This window comes from Anomaloglossus baeobatrachus, chromosome 10 (assembly GCF_048569485.1).
Source record: "Anomaloglossus baeobatrachus isolate aAnoBae1 chromosome 10, aAnoBae1.hap1, whole genome shotgun sequence".
In the NCBI taxonomy this organism is placed as follows: Eukaryota; Metazoa; Chordata; class Amphibia; order Anura; family Aromobatidae; genus Anomaloglossus; species Anomaloglossus baeobatrachus.
In genome coordinates, this window is record NC_134362.1 from 10,768,439 (window position 1) to 10,786,345 (window position 17,907).

At 55.9% G+C, this 17,907-nt stretch overlaps 1 protein-coding gene across 4 annotated transcripts in view; it reads right to left on the bottom strand.

Moving 5' to 3' along the window:
* FAR1 (fatty acyl-CoA reductase 1) overlaps positions 1-17,907 on the bottom strand; it is a 68,452-nt gene that overhangs the window by 40,754 nt on the left and 9,791 nt on the right. For all 4 annotated transcript variants that reach the window (XM_075325714.1, XM_075325716.1, XM_075325713.1 and 1 more), the window contains exons 2-3: positions 9,020-9,223; positions 1,946-2,121 (exon numbers count right to left, since the gene is read on the bottom strand). In XM_075325714.1, coding sequence (XP_075181829.1) covers positions 1,946-2,121; positions 9,020-9,208 — 365 coding nt within the window. In that variant the 5' untranslated portion in view covers positions 9,209-9,223. The remainder of the gene's footprint in view (positions 1-1,945; positions 2,122-9,019; positions 9,224-17,907) is intronic.

Consider the following 17,907-nt stretch of genomic DNA (forward strand, 5'->3'; position numbering starts at 1 on the left):
TGCAGTGACCTAACCCCAGCGCACAGCGCTACTGTCCCCGGCGCACTATAACGCTCAGCAAGCCTTGAGAGTGTCCGTGCCTGCCGGGGACACAGAGTACCTGAAAGTTGCAGGGCCTTGTCCCTGAACGGCACTCCCGCTCCAAATCCAGCAGGTTCTCTGGGTCTGTGGATGGAGCCCGGCCCCAGGGCTTGGGGGCCGGCAAGATCCCACTTCCACAGAGCCCTCCAGGGGATGTGGAAGGAAAACAGCATGTGGGCTCCAGCCTCTGTACCAGCAATAGGTACCTCAACCTTACAAGCACCAACCGCGGGTGAGAAGGGAGCATGCTGGGGGCCCCATATGGGCCCTCTTTTCTTCCATCCGATATAGCCAGCAGCTACTGCTGACTACAAACAGTGGAGCTATGCGTGGATGTCTGACCTCCTTCGCACAAAGCAGAAAACTGGTGAGCCAGTGATCCCACTGGGGGTGTATAGCCAGAAGGGGAGGGGCCTTACACTTTTTAGTGTAATTGCTTTGTGTGGCCTCCGGAGGCAGTGCTATACACCCAATCGTCTGGGTCTCCCAATAGAGCGCCGAAGAAAGGTGGAATCTCAACATCACGTTGGGTACGCTGCTGGTGTTGGTGAAGCCCCCCTCCTGGTGGTGGGCTGTAGTGACATGCATGCTGCTGGTGTTGGTGAAGCCCCCCTCCTGGTGGTGGGCTGTAGTGACATGCATGCTGCTGGTGTTGGTGAAGCCCCCCTCCTGGTGGTGGGCTGTAGTGACATGCATGCTGCTGGTGTTGGTGAAGCCCCCCTCCTGGTGGTGGGCTGTAGGGACATGCATGCTGCTGGTGTTGGTGAAGCCCCCCTCCTGGTGGTGGGCTGTAGGGACATGCATGCTGCTGGTGTTTGTGAAGCCCCCCTCCTGGTGGTGGGCTGTAGTGACATGCATGCTGCTGGTGTTGGTGAAGCCCCCCTCCTGGAGGTGGGCTGTAGGGACATGCATGCTGCTGCACACAGACGGCGCTGCCTCCCCGGGGGCTCGTTTCTTTAGTGCTCCTGAGCACCTCTTCTTGTGATATAATTGCTGGCCCCGACTTCTAGTTATACAATATCCCAGTATTTTGGGGTCATACAGTGCAGAGTGGGGGGAGCGTTCCTCAGATTTCATTTTCACACTTGTTATCCTGGAATAGCTCGTGACATTGGCCGTGGTCAGACGTGAGCTGAAGCGACAGCTCTGCCGGGACCAGTCCGGAGCCATCTGACATCTCCGCAGTGTCCGCCTGTAAATACTGGTATAAGATATGGCCGCAGTAAGGGAAGATCCTGCAGCCATTGGCTTCTCCCACCGCAGGGATCATTAGCGGGGGCTGGCAGGCAGCGCGGAGACAACAGATGGATACGGATATCCATGACGCATCTCGCTATATGTGGAGACGCCGGCCAATAACTGCTGCGCCTCCTTAAAGTGCAAGATACAGCAATAAGAAGCCTGCCGGTGACCGCAGAAAGTAACGAGGTGGAAGTGACAGCTACTGATCGCAACATCGGGGCTGCAGATGATTGACAGGTCTCTTGTTACTGGAGAGACCTGTCAATCAAACAGCGCAGCGCTGGGAGTAGCAGTCCGTGTGATGGCGGCGCAGGATTTTACTCTGCAATGCTGTGCACTCGCGCTGCCCAGCTGTGATTCACGCAGCCCGTGTTAGGTCTGTAATTCCAGAATGACCCCCCCCCCCTCCAGCCCTGGACAACCCCTGATCCGCTCCTGGTTCATTACCTGCATCAGAACCGATCCAATGCGTCTGAACGGCGTGTGCCCTGCCCCCGATAACATACCAGCAATCAGTCCGTCCATTCACTGCTCAGAACCACATGGTTCCGGTGCCGTCAGCACAGCCGGCCGCCCCATACATTGGTTTTTTTGAGTCCTATATATATGGCAATAAACTCACCGCAGCGACTCGTTGAAGCGCACGGTGGCGGCGCAGTGGAACACGATATCGATGCAGTCTATTAACATGTCCTGGTCTTCTCTGCTCAGGTCCAGCTCCGGCTGCGTCAGTTCACTGCTCACCGCAACCAGCTTCTCGGCACAACGCGGCTGCTCCTCTCTCAACCGGTCAAACAGCTGCGGAGGGAAAGAAACCATTAATGCCCATGAAGAGAGCTCCCTGACTGGTTCCAGTAAACTCAGGTGGTGCACATAGACATCACGTCATGCATAGAATAAACGGAGGAGATCTGCGGGAGCGGTGCGACATGTACGCTGGCCTCGGTGCCGGGTATATAGAGTCTGAATATAAAGGATGTTCAGAGGCGTCCGAGGAGGAAGAACACGCAGGATCACCGCACGGACCGCGTGCAAGATGGGAGCAGCGCCATGGCCTATGGGAGAGCAAGTGCCGACACATTGCGGCGCCCCCACGCAAAGCGCCCCGGCCCACCAACGCAAAGCGCCCCGGCCCACCAACGCAAAGCGCCCCGGCCCACCAACGCAAAGCGCCCCGGCCCACCAACGCAAAGCGCCCCGGCCCACCAACGCAAAACGCCCCGGCCCACCAACGCAAAACGCCCCGGCCCACCAACGCAAAACGCCCCGGCCCACCAACGCAAAACGCCCCGGCCCACCAACGCAAAGCGCCCCGGCGCCCAAACGCAAAGCGCCCCGGCGCCCAAACGCAAAGCGCCCCGGCGCCCAAACGCAAAGCGCCCCGGCGCCCAAACGCAAAGCGCCCCGGCGCCCAAACGCAAAGCGCCCCGGCGCCCAAACCCAAAGCGCCCCGGCGCCCAAACACAAAGCGCCCCGGCGCCCAAACACAAAGCGCCCCGGCGCCCAAACACAAAGCGCCCCGGCGCCCAAACACAAAGCGCCCCGGCGCCCAAACACAAAGCGCCCCGGCGCCCAAACACAAAGCGCCCCGGCGCCCAAACACAAAGCGCCCCGGCGCCCAAACCGCGTGGCAACAAGGCCCCAGGCTGCAATCACACCTTCAATTCCAGAGGCAGTTAATAAAGTGAAATCTAGAAATGCATCGGACAGTGACACGTTTCCATCCTCCGGCAGCTCCAGATCCTGACAAGTCCGTTCCTTGCTTTGTCTCATAAACCAGCAACGAAAGCAAGAAAAAAGTGAACCCAGAGAAAAAGCCGTTTTCCCTACCGCTGCACCGATCGATTCATGTGGCCAGGTCCATCAGTGATCTGTGGTCGCTGGATGGGAGCCATGAGACCCTCCAGATATCCTAAGGCACCCGCTGCTCTTCTATTGATTGGCCGGCCAGCGGTGACATCACGTGTTTGACCAGAACGATGACATCACGATAAGCCAGCTAATTAAGAGAAGAGCCGCGGATGCCGTCAGGTAAGAAGCTGCGCTAACGGATCCAACATGGCCGATGGACTGGCTTGTGTGAATCAATCATACCGGCTCTACTGCCCCCTCCACCGAATACCGGAGCATGGTAGTGCCCGCTCATCACTGGTTACCAGTACTGAGCACCCGAGCATGGTAGTGCCCGCTCATCACTAGTTACCAGTACTGAGCACCCGAGCATGGTAGTGCTCGCTCATCACTAGTTACCAGTACTGAGCACCCGAGCATGGTAGTGCCCGCTCATCACTAGTTACCAGTACTGAGCACCCGAGCATGGTAGTGCCCGCTCATCACTAGTTACGAGTACTGAGCACCTGAGCATGGTAGTGCCCGCTCATCACTAGTTACCAGTACTGAGCACCCGAGCATGGTAGTGCCCGCTCATCACTAGTTACCAGTACTGAGCACCCGAGCATGGTAGTGCCCGCTCATCACTAGTTACCAGTACTAAGCACCCGAGCATGGTAGTGCTCGCTCATCACTAGTTACCAGTACTGAGCACCTGAGCATGGTAGTGCCCGCTCATCACTAGTTACCAGTACTGAGCACCCGAGCATGGTAGTGCCCGCTCATCACTAGTTACCAGTACTGAGCACCCGAGCATGGTAGTGCCCGCTCATCACTAGTTACCAGTACTGAGCACCCGAGCATGGTAGTGCTCGCTCATCACTAGTTACCAGTACTGAGCACCCGAGCATGGTAGTGCCCGCTCATCACTAGTTACCAGTACTGAGCACCCGAGCATGGTAGTGCCCGCTCATCACTAGTTACCAGTACTGAGCACCCGAGCATGGTAGTGCCCACTCATCACTAGTTCAGTACAGAGCACCCGAGCATGATAGTGCCCACTCATCACTAGTTACAAGTACCGAGCACCCGAGCATGGTAGTGCCCGCTCATCACTAGTTACCAGTACAGAGCACCCGAGCATGGTAGTGCCCGCTCATCACTAGTTACCAGTACTGAGCACCCGAGCATGGTAGTGCCCGCTCATCACTAGTTACCAGTACTGAGCACCAGAGCATGGTAGTGCCCGCTCATCACTAGTTACCAGTACAGAGCACCCGAGCATGGTAGTGCCCGCTCATCACTAGTTACCAGTACTGAGCACCCGAGCATGGTAGTGCCCGCTCATCACTAGTTACCAGTACTGAGCACCTGAGCATGGTAGTGCCCACTCATCACTAGTTACCAGTACTGAGCACCCGAGCATGGTAGTGCCCGCTCATCACTAGTTACCAGTACTGAGCACCCGAGCATGGTAGTGTCCGCTCATCACTAGTTACCAGTACTGAGCACCCGAGCATGGTAGTGCCCGCTCATCACTAGTTACCAGTACTGAGCACCCGGGCATGGTAGTGCCCGCTCATCACTAGTTACCAGTACTGAGCACCTGAGCATGGTAGTGTCCGCTCATCACTAGTTACCAGTACTGAGCACCGGAGCATGGGAGTGCCCGCTCATCACTAGTTACCAGTACTGAGCACCCGAGCATGGTAGTGCCCGCTCATCACTAGTTACCAGTACTGAGCACCCGAGCATGGTAGTGCCCGCTCATCACTAGTTACCAGTACTGAGCACCCGAGCATGGTAGTGCCCACTCATCACTAGTTCAGTACAGAGCACCTGAGCATGATAGTGCCCACTCATCACTAGTTACAAGTACCGAGCACCCGAGCATGGTAGTGCCCGCTCATCACTAGTTACCAGTACAGAGCACCCGAGCATGGTAGTGCCCGCTCATCACTAGTTACCAGTACTGAGCACCAGAGCATGGTAGTGCCCGCTCATCACTAGTTACCAGTACAGAGCACCCGAGCATGGTAGTGCCCGCTCATCACTAGTTACCAGTACTGAGCACCCGAGCATGGTAGTGCCCGCTCATCACTAGTTACCAGTACTGAGCACCTGAGCATGGTAGTGCCCACTCATCACTAGTTACCAGTACTGAGCACCCGAGCATGGTAGTGCCCGCTCATCACTAGTTACCAGTACTGAGCACCCGGGCATGGTAGTGCCCGCTCATCACTAGTTACCAGTACTGAGCACCCGAGCATGGTAGTGTCCGCTCATCACTAGTTACCAGTACTGAGCACCCGAGCATGGTAGTGCCCGCTCATCACTAGTTACTAGTACAGAGCACCCGAGCATGGTAGTGACCGCTCATCACTAGTTACCAGTACTGAGCACCCGAGCATGGTAGTGCCCGCTCATCACTAGTTACCAGTACTGAGCACCCGAGCATGGTAGTGCCCACTCATCACTAGTTACCAGTACTGAGCACCCGAGCATGGTAGTGCCCGCTCATCACTAGTTACCAGAACTGAGCACCCGAGCATGGTAGTGCCCGCTCATCACTAGTTACCAGTACAGAGCACCCGAGCATGGTAGTGCTCGCTCATCACTAGTTACCAGTACAGAGCACCCGAGCATGGTAGTGCCCACTCATCACTAGTTACCAGTACAGAGCACCCGAGCATGGTAGTGCCCGCTCATCAGTAATGGCCATCTATGAACACGGGACTTTCGTCTCCAGACAACGCTGTAGAAGCCACTTCTGTGTTCGGGATCAGATAAAAGCTTCTGCCAAAGAATCGTCTGTGACGTAAATCCAGAGCACAATGTCAAATGGCACAAAGATAAGATGCAGGAGACGACTCAAGTTTCCGGCCTCGATCCAGAGACACAGACACAGAGCAGCAGAGTAATTAGTGTTCGGGTAATTTAGACCAAGCATGGAAATGAGGACAGAAAAAAGGGCACAAAGTCTTATAGACAAGTGTAACCCTCACAGACATTACACCCGGGGAGACACAGAAGAGTATACAGACATTACACCCGGGGAGGACACAGAAGAGTATACAGACATTACACCCGGGGAGACACAGAAGAGTATACAGACATTACACCCGGGGAGACACAGAGGAGTATACAGACATTACACCCGGGGAGACACAGAAGAGTATACAGACATTACACCCGGGGAGGACACAGAGGCGTATACAGACATTACACCCGGGGGGAGACAGAAGAGTATACAGACATTACACCCGGGGGGAGACAGAAGAGTATACAGATATTACACCCAGGGAGGACACAGAAGAGTATACAGACATTACACCCGGGGGGAGACAGAAGAGTATACAGACATTACACCCGGGGGGAGACAGAAGAGTATACAGATATTACACCCAGGGAGGACACAGAAGAGTATACAGACATTACACCCGGGGAGGACACAGAAGAGTATACAGACATTACACCCGGGGAGGACACAGAAGAGTATACAGACATTACACCCGGGGGGGAGACAGAAGAGTATACAGACATTACACCCGGGGAGGACACAGAAGAGTATACAGACATTACACCCGGGGAGGACACAGAAGAGTATACAGACATTACACCCGGGGAGGACACAGATGAGTATACAGACATTACACCCGGGGAGACACAGAAGAGTATACAGACATTACACCCGGGGGGAGACAGAAGAGTATACAGATATTACACCCAGGGAGGACACAGAAGAGTATACAGACATTACACCCGGGGAGACACAGAAGAGTATACAGACATTACACCCGGGGAGACACAGAGGAGTATACAGACATTACACCCGGGGAGACACAGAAGAGTATACAGACATTACACCCGGGGGAGACACAGAAGAGTACACAGACATTACACCCGGGGAGGACACAGAAGAGTATACAGACACTACACCCGGGGAGGACACAGGAGAGTATACACACATTACACCCGGGGAGGACACAGAAGAGTATACAGACATTACACCCGGGGAGGACACAGAAGAGTATACAGACACTACACCCGGGGAGACACAGAAGAGTATACAGACATTACACCCGGGGAGACACAGAAGAGTATACAGACACTACACCCGGGGAGACACAGAAGAGTATACAGACATTACACCCAGGGAGACACAGAAGAGTATACAGACATTACACCCGGGGAGACACAGAAGAGTATACAGACATTACACCCGGGGAGACACAGAAGAGTATACAGACATTACACCCAGGGAGACACAGAAGAGTATACAGACATTACACCCGGGGAGACACAGAAGAGTATACAGACATTACACCCGGGGAGACACAGAAGAGTATACAGACATTACACCCAGGGAGACACAGAAGAGTATACAGACATTACACCCGGGGAGACACAGAAGAGTATACAGACATTACACCCGGGGAGACACAGAGGAGTATACAGACATTACACCCGGGGAGGACACAGAAGAGTATACAGACATTACACCCAGGGAGACACAGAAGAGTATACAGACATTACACCCGGGGAGACACAGAGGAGTATACAGACATTACACCCGGGGAGGACACAGAAGAGTATACAGACATTACACCCGGGGAGACACAGAAGAGTATACAGACATTACACCCGGGGAGACACAGAGGAGTATACAGACATTACACCCGGGGAGGACACAGAAGAGTATACAGACACTACACCCGGGGAGGACACAGGAGAGTATACACACATTACACCCGGGGAGGACACAGAAGAGTATACAGACATTACACCCGGGGAGGACACAGAAGAGTATACAGACACTACACCCGGGGAGACACAGAAGAGTATACAGACATTACACCCGGGGAGACACAGAAGAGTATACAGACACTACACCCGGGGAGACACAGAAGAGTATACAGACACTACACCCGGGGAGACACAGAAGAGTATACAGACATTACACCCAGGGAGACACAGAAGAGTATACAGACATTACACCCGGGGAGACACAGAGGAGTATACAGACATTACACCCGGGGAGACACAGAGGAGTATACAGACATTACAGCCGGGGAGGACACAGAAGAGTATACAGACATTACACCCGGGGAGGATACAGAAGAGTATACAGACATTACACCCGGGGAGGATATAGAAGAGTATACAGACATTACACCCGGGGAGACACAGAAGAGTATACAGACATTACACCCGGGGAGACACAGAAGAGTATACAGATATTACACCCGGGGAGGACACAGAAGAGTATACAGACATTACACCCGGGGAGGACACAGAAGAGTATACAGATATTACACCCGGGGAGGACACAGAAGAGTATACAGACATTACACCCGGGGAGGACACAGAAGAGTATACAGACATTACACCCGGGGAGGACACAGAGGCGTATACAGACATTACAGCACGGGATCACTAATTATTCTTTCTTTGAGAAAAGCCGGCAGGTAAATGTTTTACCTCACAAGAAGCACCAGATGCGCCACCTTTAAGTCACAGATTACAATGTGGGAAATTATGCCCTAAATCTTCACGTTTACAGACAGACACTTTACCAATGCGCAGCAGGATCAGTCCCCATACGACACGCACTCCGCGTCCTTCCCTCTGTGCAGGTTACCATGGCAGACAAGCCTCTCTACCAGGGGAGTGCGTCACTTTAAATCCACGTGGGAGCCACGGCTGTCCTCGCCGGTGGTGTAAATGTCGTGCAGCGCAAGGATACGTAGTGCAATTATCTCAAGGTCAAACAGTAAAACACCAGAGCCCCAAAGCACCAGTGCTAGAGACCCTCCCTGCAAGCTAGTGCTCTCTGTGAGCAGCCAGCTGAAGGCGTCGCACCCACCTTGCAGCTCATCATTTCGGCCACCCGCTCCTGAGGCTTCTGGCTGGCTTTGGGTCGCACCAGCACATACACAGCCCTGATCCCCGGGCACGACCGCAGTAACTTCTCCAGCAGAACCTTCCCCATGAAGCCGGTGGCTCCGGTGATGAGGACGTTCTTCCCTCTGTAGAAATCTGGAATGGATGCCATGGTGAACCTGCAGACCTGCGGGGAACAGAAAGAAGGGGGTTACAGCCGGCGAGAGAGTCCAGGAGTAGCACTATCCCATCATATATGCTCTATACCCCCCCCCGTAATCACCGAGGGCCGGAATATAACGCTGCTCTACAGCGGCCCCCGGACAGACCCCCAGTATCACTATCCCATCATATATGCTCTATACCCCCCCGTAATCACCGAGGGCCGGAATATAACGCTGCTCTACAGCGGCCCCCGGACAGACCCCAGTATCACTATCCCATCATATATGCTCTATACCCCCCCCCCCCCGTAATCACCGAGGGCCGGAATATAACACTGCTCTACAGCGGCCCCCGGATAGACCCCCAGTATCACTATCCCATCATATGTGCTCTATACCCCCCCCACCGTAATCACCGAGGGCCGGAATATAAGCTGCTCTACAGCGGCCCCCGGACAGACCCCCAGTATCACTATCCCATCATATATGCTCTATATCCCCCCCCTCCGTAATCACCGAGGGCCGGAATATAAGCTGCTCTACAGCGGCCCCCGGACAGACCCCCAGTATCACTATCCCATCATATATGCTCTATACCCCCCCCCCCCCGTAATCACAGAGGGCCGGAATATAACGCTGCTCTACAGCGGCCCCCGGACAGACCCCCAGTATCACTATCCCATCATATATGCTCTATACCCCCCCCCCCCCGTAATCACCGAGGGCCGGAATATAACACTGCTCTACAGCGGCCCCTGGACAGACCCCCAGTAGCACTATCCCATCATATGTGCTCTATACCCCCCCGTAATCACCGAGGGCCGGAATATAACGCTGCTCTACAGCGGCCCCCGGACAGACCCCCAGTATCACTATCCCATCATATATGCTCTATACCCCCCCCGTAATCACCGAGGGCCGGAATATAACGCTGCTCTACAGCGGCCCCTGGACAGACCCCCCCGTATTCACTATCCCATCATATATGCTCTATACCCCCCCGTAATCATCGAGGGCCGGAATATAAGCTGCTCTACAGCGGCCCCGGACAGACCCCCAGTATCACTATCCCATCATATGTACTCTATACCCCCTGTAATCACCGGAATATAACGCTGCTCTACAGCGGCCCCCGGACAGACCCCAGTATCACTATCCTATATATGCTCCGAGCCCCCCCTGTAATCACTGGAATATAACACTGCTCTACAGCAGCCCCCTGACAGACCCCAGTATCACTATCCTATATATGCTCCGAGCCCCCCCCTGTAATCACTGGAATATAACGCTGCTCTACAGCGGCCCCCGGACAGACCCCAATTATCACTATCCCATCATATATGCTCTATACCCCCCCCCCCCCCGTAATCACCGAGGGCCGGAATATAACGCTGCTCTACAGCGGCCCCCGGACAGACCCCCAGTATCACTATCCCATCATATGTGCTCTATACCCCCCCCGTAATCACCGAGGGCCGGAATATAACGCTGCTCTACAGCGGCCCCCGGACAGACCCCCAGTATCACTATCCCATCATATGTGCTCTATACCCCCCCCCGTAATCACCAAGGGCCGGAATATAACGCTGCTCTACAGCGGCCCCCGGACAGACCCCCAGTATCACTAGCCCATCATATATACTCTATACCCCCCCCCCCGTAATCACCGAGGGCCGGAATATAACGCTGCTCTACAGCGGCCCCCAAACAGACCCCCAGTATCACTAGCCCATCATATATGCTCTATACCCCCCCGTAATCACCGAGGGCCGGAATATAACGCTGCTCTACAGCGGCCCCCGGACAGAGCCCCAGTATCACTATCCCATCATATATGCTCTATACCCCCCCCCCCCGTAATCACCGAGGGCCGGAATATAACACTGCTCTACAGCGGCCCCCGGACAGACCCCCAGTATCACTATCCCATCATATGTGCTCTATACCCCCCCGTAATCACCGAGGGCCGGAATATAACGCTGCTCTACAGCGGCCCCTGGACAGACCCCCAGTATCACTATCCCATCATATATGCTCTATACCCCCCCCCCTCCGTAATCACCGAGGGCCGGAATATAACGCTGCTCTACAGCGGCCCCCGGACAGACCCCCAGTATCACTATCCCATATATGCCCCGAGCCCCCCATAATCACCAAGGACCGGAATATAACACTGCTCTACAGCGGCCCCCGGACAGACCCCCAGTATCACTATCCTATATATGCTCCAAGCCCCCCCTGTAATCACTGGAATAGAACGCTGCTCTACAGCGGCCCCCGGACAGCGCCACAGCTCCGCCGCCCGGATCACAGCAAGTGGAGAAACCGGAAATACTGGAGGCGAAAGATCTGACATTCCCTGCACGATCGGGGAGGAAAGTGTGCGGCTCCAACCGGCACCACGCCGTATTATCACTACTTCCTCATCTGCAGCCAACGGGGAGGGGGATGTGACTGATGAAGACCCCAGCACCGCCAGCTCCGAGCCTCCACCCTGCACAGAATGTATGGCCACGAAGCTCTCAGCCCGGCCACCGGGGGCGGGGGCACAACACAGCCCGGCCACCGGGGGCGGGGGGCACAACAGCCCGTCCACCAGCGGGGCACCGCCGGGTAACGGGGGCACTGCTGTGCAGCTCACAGGACAGCCGAGTAGATGGGGCACTGCGGCGCCACTCCCTGCACAGTCAAACACTGGGGGCATCAACTCGCAACTCTGAGGATGACCGGGTACAAAGACTACCCATACACAAGAGGGGGGAAGATACAATGAAAGGAGCACAGCCGTGATTTGGCACCGTATATCCCAGGAATCTCTGCGGAGACCTGCTGCGCTGGAGCCGTCCACAATACACCGAGTTATGTATGAAGGGTGGAGAACGCCTCAGATTTTCCTATCAGGCAGAATAAACACCAACTCTCCATTATCATGCACCGAACACATCACATGCCGTGTATTACCGCCATATCTGTCTCCGGTGACTTCATCAATCGCAAGTGGAGAAAGGGACGACGGGGAAACCGAAGACGCACAACCGACAATATGTGACAAGCGCCTGTCCCCGCAGTCTACATCGGCCAATGTCACCGATGACCACGGTATAGCAGTATGGGCGGGAGTCGGCACCGATGACCACAGTATAGCAGTATGGGTGGGAGTCGGCACCGATGACCACGGTATAGCAGTATGGGTGGGAGTCGGCACCGATGACCACAGTATAGCAGTATGGGTGGGAGTCGGCACCGATGACCACGGTATAGCAGTATGGGCGGGAGTCGGCACCGATGACCACGGTATAGCAGTATGGGTGGGAGTCGGCACTGATGACCACGGTATAGCAGTATGGGTGGGAGTCGGCACCGATGACCACGGTATAGCAGTATGGGTGGGAGTCGGCACCGATGACCACGGTATAGCAGTATGGGTGGGAGTCGGCACCGATGACCACGGTATAGCAGTATGGGTGGGAGTCGGCACCGATGACCACAGTATAGCAGTATGGGTGGGAGTCGGCACAGATGACCACAGTATAGCAGTATGGGTGGGAGTCGGCACCGATGACCACGGTATAGCAGTATGGGTGGGAGTCGGCACAGATGATCATGGTATAGCAGTATGGGTGGGAGTCGGCACAGATGACCACGGTATAGCAGTATGGGTGGGAGTCGGCACAGATGACCACGGTATAGCAGTATGGGTGGGAGTCGGCACAGATGACCACGGTATAGCAGTATGGGTGGGAGTCGGCACCGATGACCACGGTATAGCAGTATGGGTGGGAGTCGGCACCGATGACCACGGTATAGCAGTATGGGTGGGAGTCGGCACCGATGACCACGGTATAGCAGTATGGGTGGGAGTCGGCACAGATGATCACGGTATAGCAGTATGGGTAGGAGTCGGCACCGATGATCACGGTATAGCAGTATGGGTGGGAGTCGGCACCGATGACCACGGTATAGCAGTATGGGTGGGAGTCGGCACAGATGATCACGGTATAGCAGTATGGGTGGGAGTCGGCACAGATGATCACGGTATAGCAGTATGGGTGGGAGTCGGCACAGATGATCACGGTATAGCAGTATGGGTGGGAGTCGGCACAGATGATCACGGTATAGCAGTATGGGTGGGAGTCGGCACCGATGACCACGGTATAGCAGTATGGGTGGGAGTCGGCACCGATGACCACGGTATAGCAGTATGGGTGGGAGTCGGCACAGATGATCACGGTATAGCAGTATGGGTGGGAGTCGGCCCGTGTTCACAGACCAGGGCCTCATCCTCTGTGAATTACATATGCCATAATAGAAAGGACAACTTTCGGGAAGGTTTGTATCAAAGTTACGGAGGATTTCTGCGATGATTGCGAGGAGGAAATGGATTGATAATCAGGCGACTGCGCGAGTCCATAGGAGATAAGAGCCTTATCAGAGTAAACTACTAGATATTGATTAGCGACAATCACTGAGACAGCAAAGTCATAAAACACTGATAAGCAGCGCTCCATAAAATAATCCGCCGATAGGACAGCGGCCGGAGGGATGTGTGCCAGGATAAAGGGGTCAGATACACGCTGGCACTGCGGCCCCGCTCCCCGCTCCGCTATTCTCTCCACTATTCTCTGCATTTACATGGCCGGACCCTCCCCCGGGTTACTGGACAAGGGTTACTTTGTGCTTCCAGAAAGTCTCATTACAGAATATCACGGCCTGGAAGAAAGCTGCAGACACGGGAGTCAGATCTACACATGGAAAAAAGTAAAACTGCAATTGCGTATCCAGAAGTAAAAACAAAAAAAAAAAAAAAACTTGCCGGACCTGGCGACACGCCGGGGGGGGGGGGGGCTGCGGACGTTGTACCGGACCTGGCGAGACGCCGGGGGGGCTGCAGACGTCGTGCCGGACCTGGCGACACGCCGGGGGGGGCTGCAGACGCCGTACCGGGCCTGGCGACACGCCGGGGGGGGCTGCAGACGTCGTACCGGACCTGGCGACACGCGGGAGGGGGGGGGGGGCTGCAGACGCCGTACCGGGCCTGGCGACACGCCGGGGGGGGGGGCGCTGCAGACGTCGTGCCGGGCCTGGCGACACGCCGGGGGGGGCTGCGGACGTCGTGCCGGACCTGGCGACACGCCGGGGGGGGCTGCGGACGTCGTGCCGGACCTGGCGACACGTCAAGGGGGGGGCTGCGGACGCCGTGCCGGACCTGGCGACACGTCAAGGGGGGGGGCTGCGGACGCCGTGCCGGACCTGGCGACACGCCGGGGGGGAATGCGGACGTCGTGCCGGACCTGGCGACACGCCGGGGGGGAATGCGGACGTCGTGCCGGACCTGGCGACACGCCGGGGGGGAATGCGGACGTCGTGGGACGTCGTGCCGGGCCTGGCGACACGCCGGGGGGGGGGGCTGCGGACGTTGTACCGGACCTGGCGAGACGCCGGGGGGGCTGCAGACGTCGTGCCGGACCTGGCGACACGCCAGGCGGCTGCGGACGCCGTGCCGGGCCTGGCGACACGCCGGGGGGGGGGCTGCAGACGCCGTACCGGACCTGGCGACACGCGGGAGGGGGGGGGGGGGCTGCAGACGCCGTACCGGGCCTGGCGACACGCCGGGGGGGGGGCGCTGCAGACGTCGTGCCGGGCCTGGCGACACGCCGGGGGGGGCTGCGGACGTCGTGCCGGACCTGGCGACACACCGGGGGGGGGCTGCGGACGTCGTGCCGGACCTGGCGACACGTCAAGGGGGGGGGCTGCAGACGCCGTGCCGGACCTGGCGACACGCCGGGGGGGCTGCGGACGTCGTGCCGGACCTGGCGACACGCCGGGGGGGCTGCGGACGTCATCCCAACCCTCTGAGTCTTTAACAGACAAAGGGGCAGTTTTGTGACCCAGTCCCCAAACATGTAAACATGTACACAAGTACCCCATCCCTCCGTGGTCTCAATAGTGATATATAACCCCCATAGCTACTGCATTTAAATGGACGGTAAATTAAACACATTAGAAGGATTGTCCAGAAATGGAAAAATATGGCCGCTCTCTTTATATAAACACAGCGCGACCTCTGACAAAAGGTTATATTTGGGATTGCAACCCCTTGAAGTGAATGGAGCTGAGCCACAATATCAGACACGTCCCATGGCCAGGGGTGTCTTGGTGTCTGAATGATGGCAGCCATGTTTTTCTAACCATGGAGAACCCCTTTAAGGTTGCACCCCCTGGGTCCTTCATCTATCGGCCATACAGCGCGGTGTGCGCCGGGTGGTTGGATTCCCCGGGTGCCCATTACATTACTCCAGACGTGTATAATGTGCGGCTCTAATAGGTCAATTACAGGAAGACGAGCAAAACAAACAACATTCAGGCTCAACGTGTGCTGCCTAGATGCCGGAAAATCAAGAACGGGGGCAGCAGTGCAATCACAACTGTATGATCACTGGGGGTCCGACTGCGGAGACCCCAAAGTCCCCTGTGTGAATGGAGCGATGCTGAGCATGTGCAACCACCACTGCTGTGGACAGTGAATGGGGGGGTGCTCGCACATGCTCAGTATGGCTCCAGTCACAGGGAGCCAGGACTGCGGCGTCTCAGCTGTCAGACCCCCAGTGAGCAGAGTCGTCATATATGCTGGGGGTCCTATTTTCCATATGGTGGGAGCAATGTTTTTTATGCTATGTAAGACATACCTGCCTGCAGTCACCACTAGGGGCGCTCAGTGCACAGCACTATCCCCGTACATCAGTCTGCGGCCAGCTCCTCGGCTCCCTCTAGTGACTGCTGCAGGAAGAACAGGATTTATTCTTTACCAATAGTTTCGGAGCAGTCTTAGAAAATTGGGGCTCCAAAGCATAAAAAAGTGACCAGGCCGAATTCTCCGCACATATAGGAGGACTGAAAACAAACAGCTAAAAGGTCCCGACCGTTACTGAGTAATGCAATGTACACCTAAATCCTGACAGCAGACGACCCTGCGGGCCCCACAGGGGTCATATTTACCTGCATTGGGCAATCTCTCCCCCATCACAAAGCACACTGCGGCGCAAAGTCTATACCGTACTACACCGCTCACAGGGGGGCATCGCTGCGGAGGTCAGTGGACCCAATACCGCCGGCAACACCATACTACGCATGATACCGCCGGCAACACCATACTACGCCCGATACCGCCGGCAACACCATACTACACCGCTCACAGGGGGGCATCGCTGCGGAGGTCAGTGGACCCAATACCGCCGGCAACACCATACTACGCATGATACCGCCGGCAACACCATACTACGCCCGATACCGCCGGCAACACCATACTACACCACTCACAGGGGGGCATCGCTGCGGAAGTCAGTGGACACGATACCGCCGGCTACACCATACTACGCACGATACCGCCGGCTACACCATACTACGCACGATACCGCCGGCTACACCATACTACGCACGATACCGCCGGCTACACCATACTACGCACGATACCGCCGGCTACACCATACTACGCACGATACCGCCGGCTACACCATACTACGCACGATACCGCCGGCTACACCATACTACGCACGATACCGCCGGCTATACCATACTACGCATGATACTGCCGGCTATACCATACTACACAGCTCACAGGGGGGGAGGGGGGGGGTCATCGCTGCGGAGGTCAGTGGACCCGATGATACTGGACTTTTTTACGCTAAGGCGAGTCATTCTGAAAAGGACTGCGAGTGACGTTGTAGCATGCGATTCCCCATCACAGGACGGATCGGAGCTAAATTTAGAACTCTAAAAACATCCATTGTATTAATAGAAAATGACCCAAAACATCAGGTGCCGGCGTCACTTCTCTGCCTCCACCAGTCGCCGGGTTCGAGGAGTTTATTTTTTTACTTTACCAGATCCTCCAGAGAGAAGAGGCCAGATTTATCTAAACTAGAGGAATAAGAAGAGGAGCAGTTACCATAGCAACCAGGGAATAACGCAGAATTCTAAGCAGTTGCTATGGGTAAAGTACATTCAGTCCAGTTTTGATAAGACGTCTTGTCCTCCCAGTTCAGTATAGAAATATTGGGGTGATTTCACATCAGTAGACGTTCCCCGCGATCGGTGCCCGGGCGCCTCCACCTGAGCGCTCCATTGTGCACTGTAGACATTGGCAGCTCCTCGGTCACCGCTCGGCCCGCGGTGTTTGCTTTCTGCCGCAGGTTTCTTGGCAGAGACAGATGTCGTACAACATCAGTGAAGGAAAACACGAGAAACAGCGGAAGACGCCTGGAAGGTGATCGCCCTCCGGGGACAGGAGCCTCGGGGGCCCATATAGTGGAGAGCCGTCCATTATGTCACCGCTGACCGAACCGGCACCGGAAAATCAGCCGGAGAGGGAAATAGGAGACTGCAACGTGGTGAGATCAATATCACAGGGTCAATACAGGTCTGGATCATTAACAGCGAGGCCGAGGGGGTTCCCCACAACAAAAACCTATCTGTAACATAGGAAGATGCACAGGATACGAGCTCAGCGCTGTGCACGTGAGCAGACGACCCCCGGGGGTAGACACCACCAGGATACTGCCCCACCAGAGCCCCCAAAAAGAAGGCCGCAGTCACATGACCACCGGGGACAACACTGACAACAGAGGAGGGGGACGGTCCAGGGGCAAATGTGCATTTTTTTTTTATTCTTCTTTAGTTCATGGGCGGCAGTGGAGCCATTATTATGGGG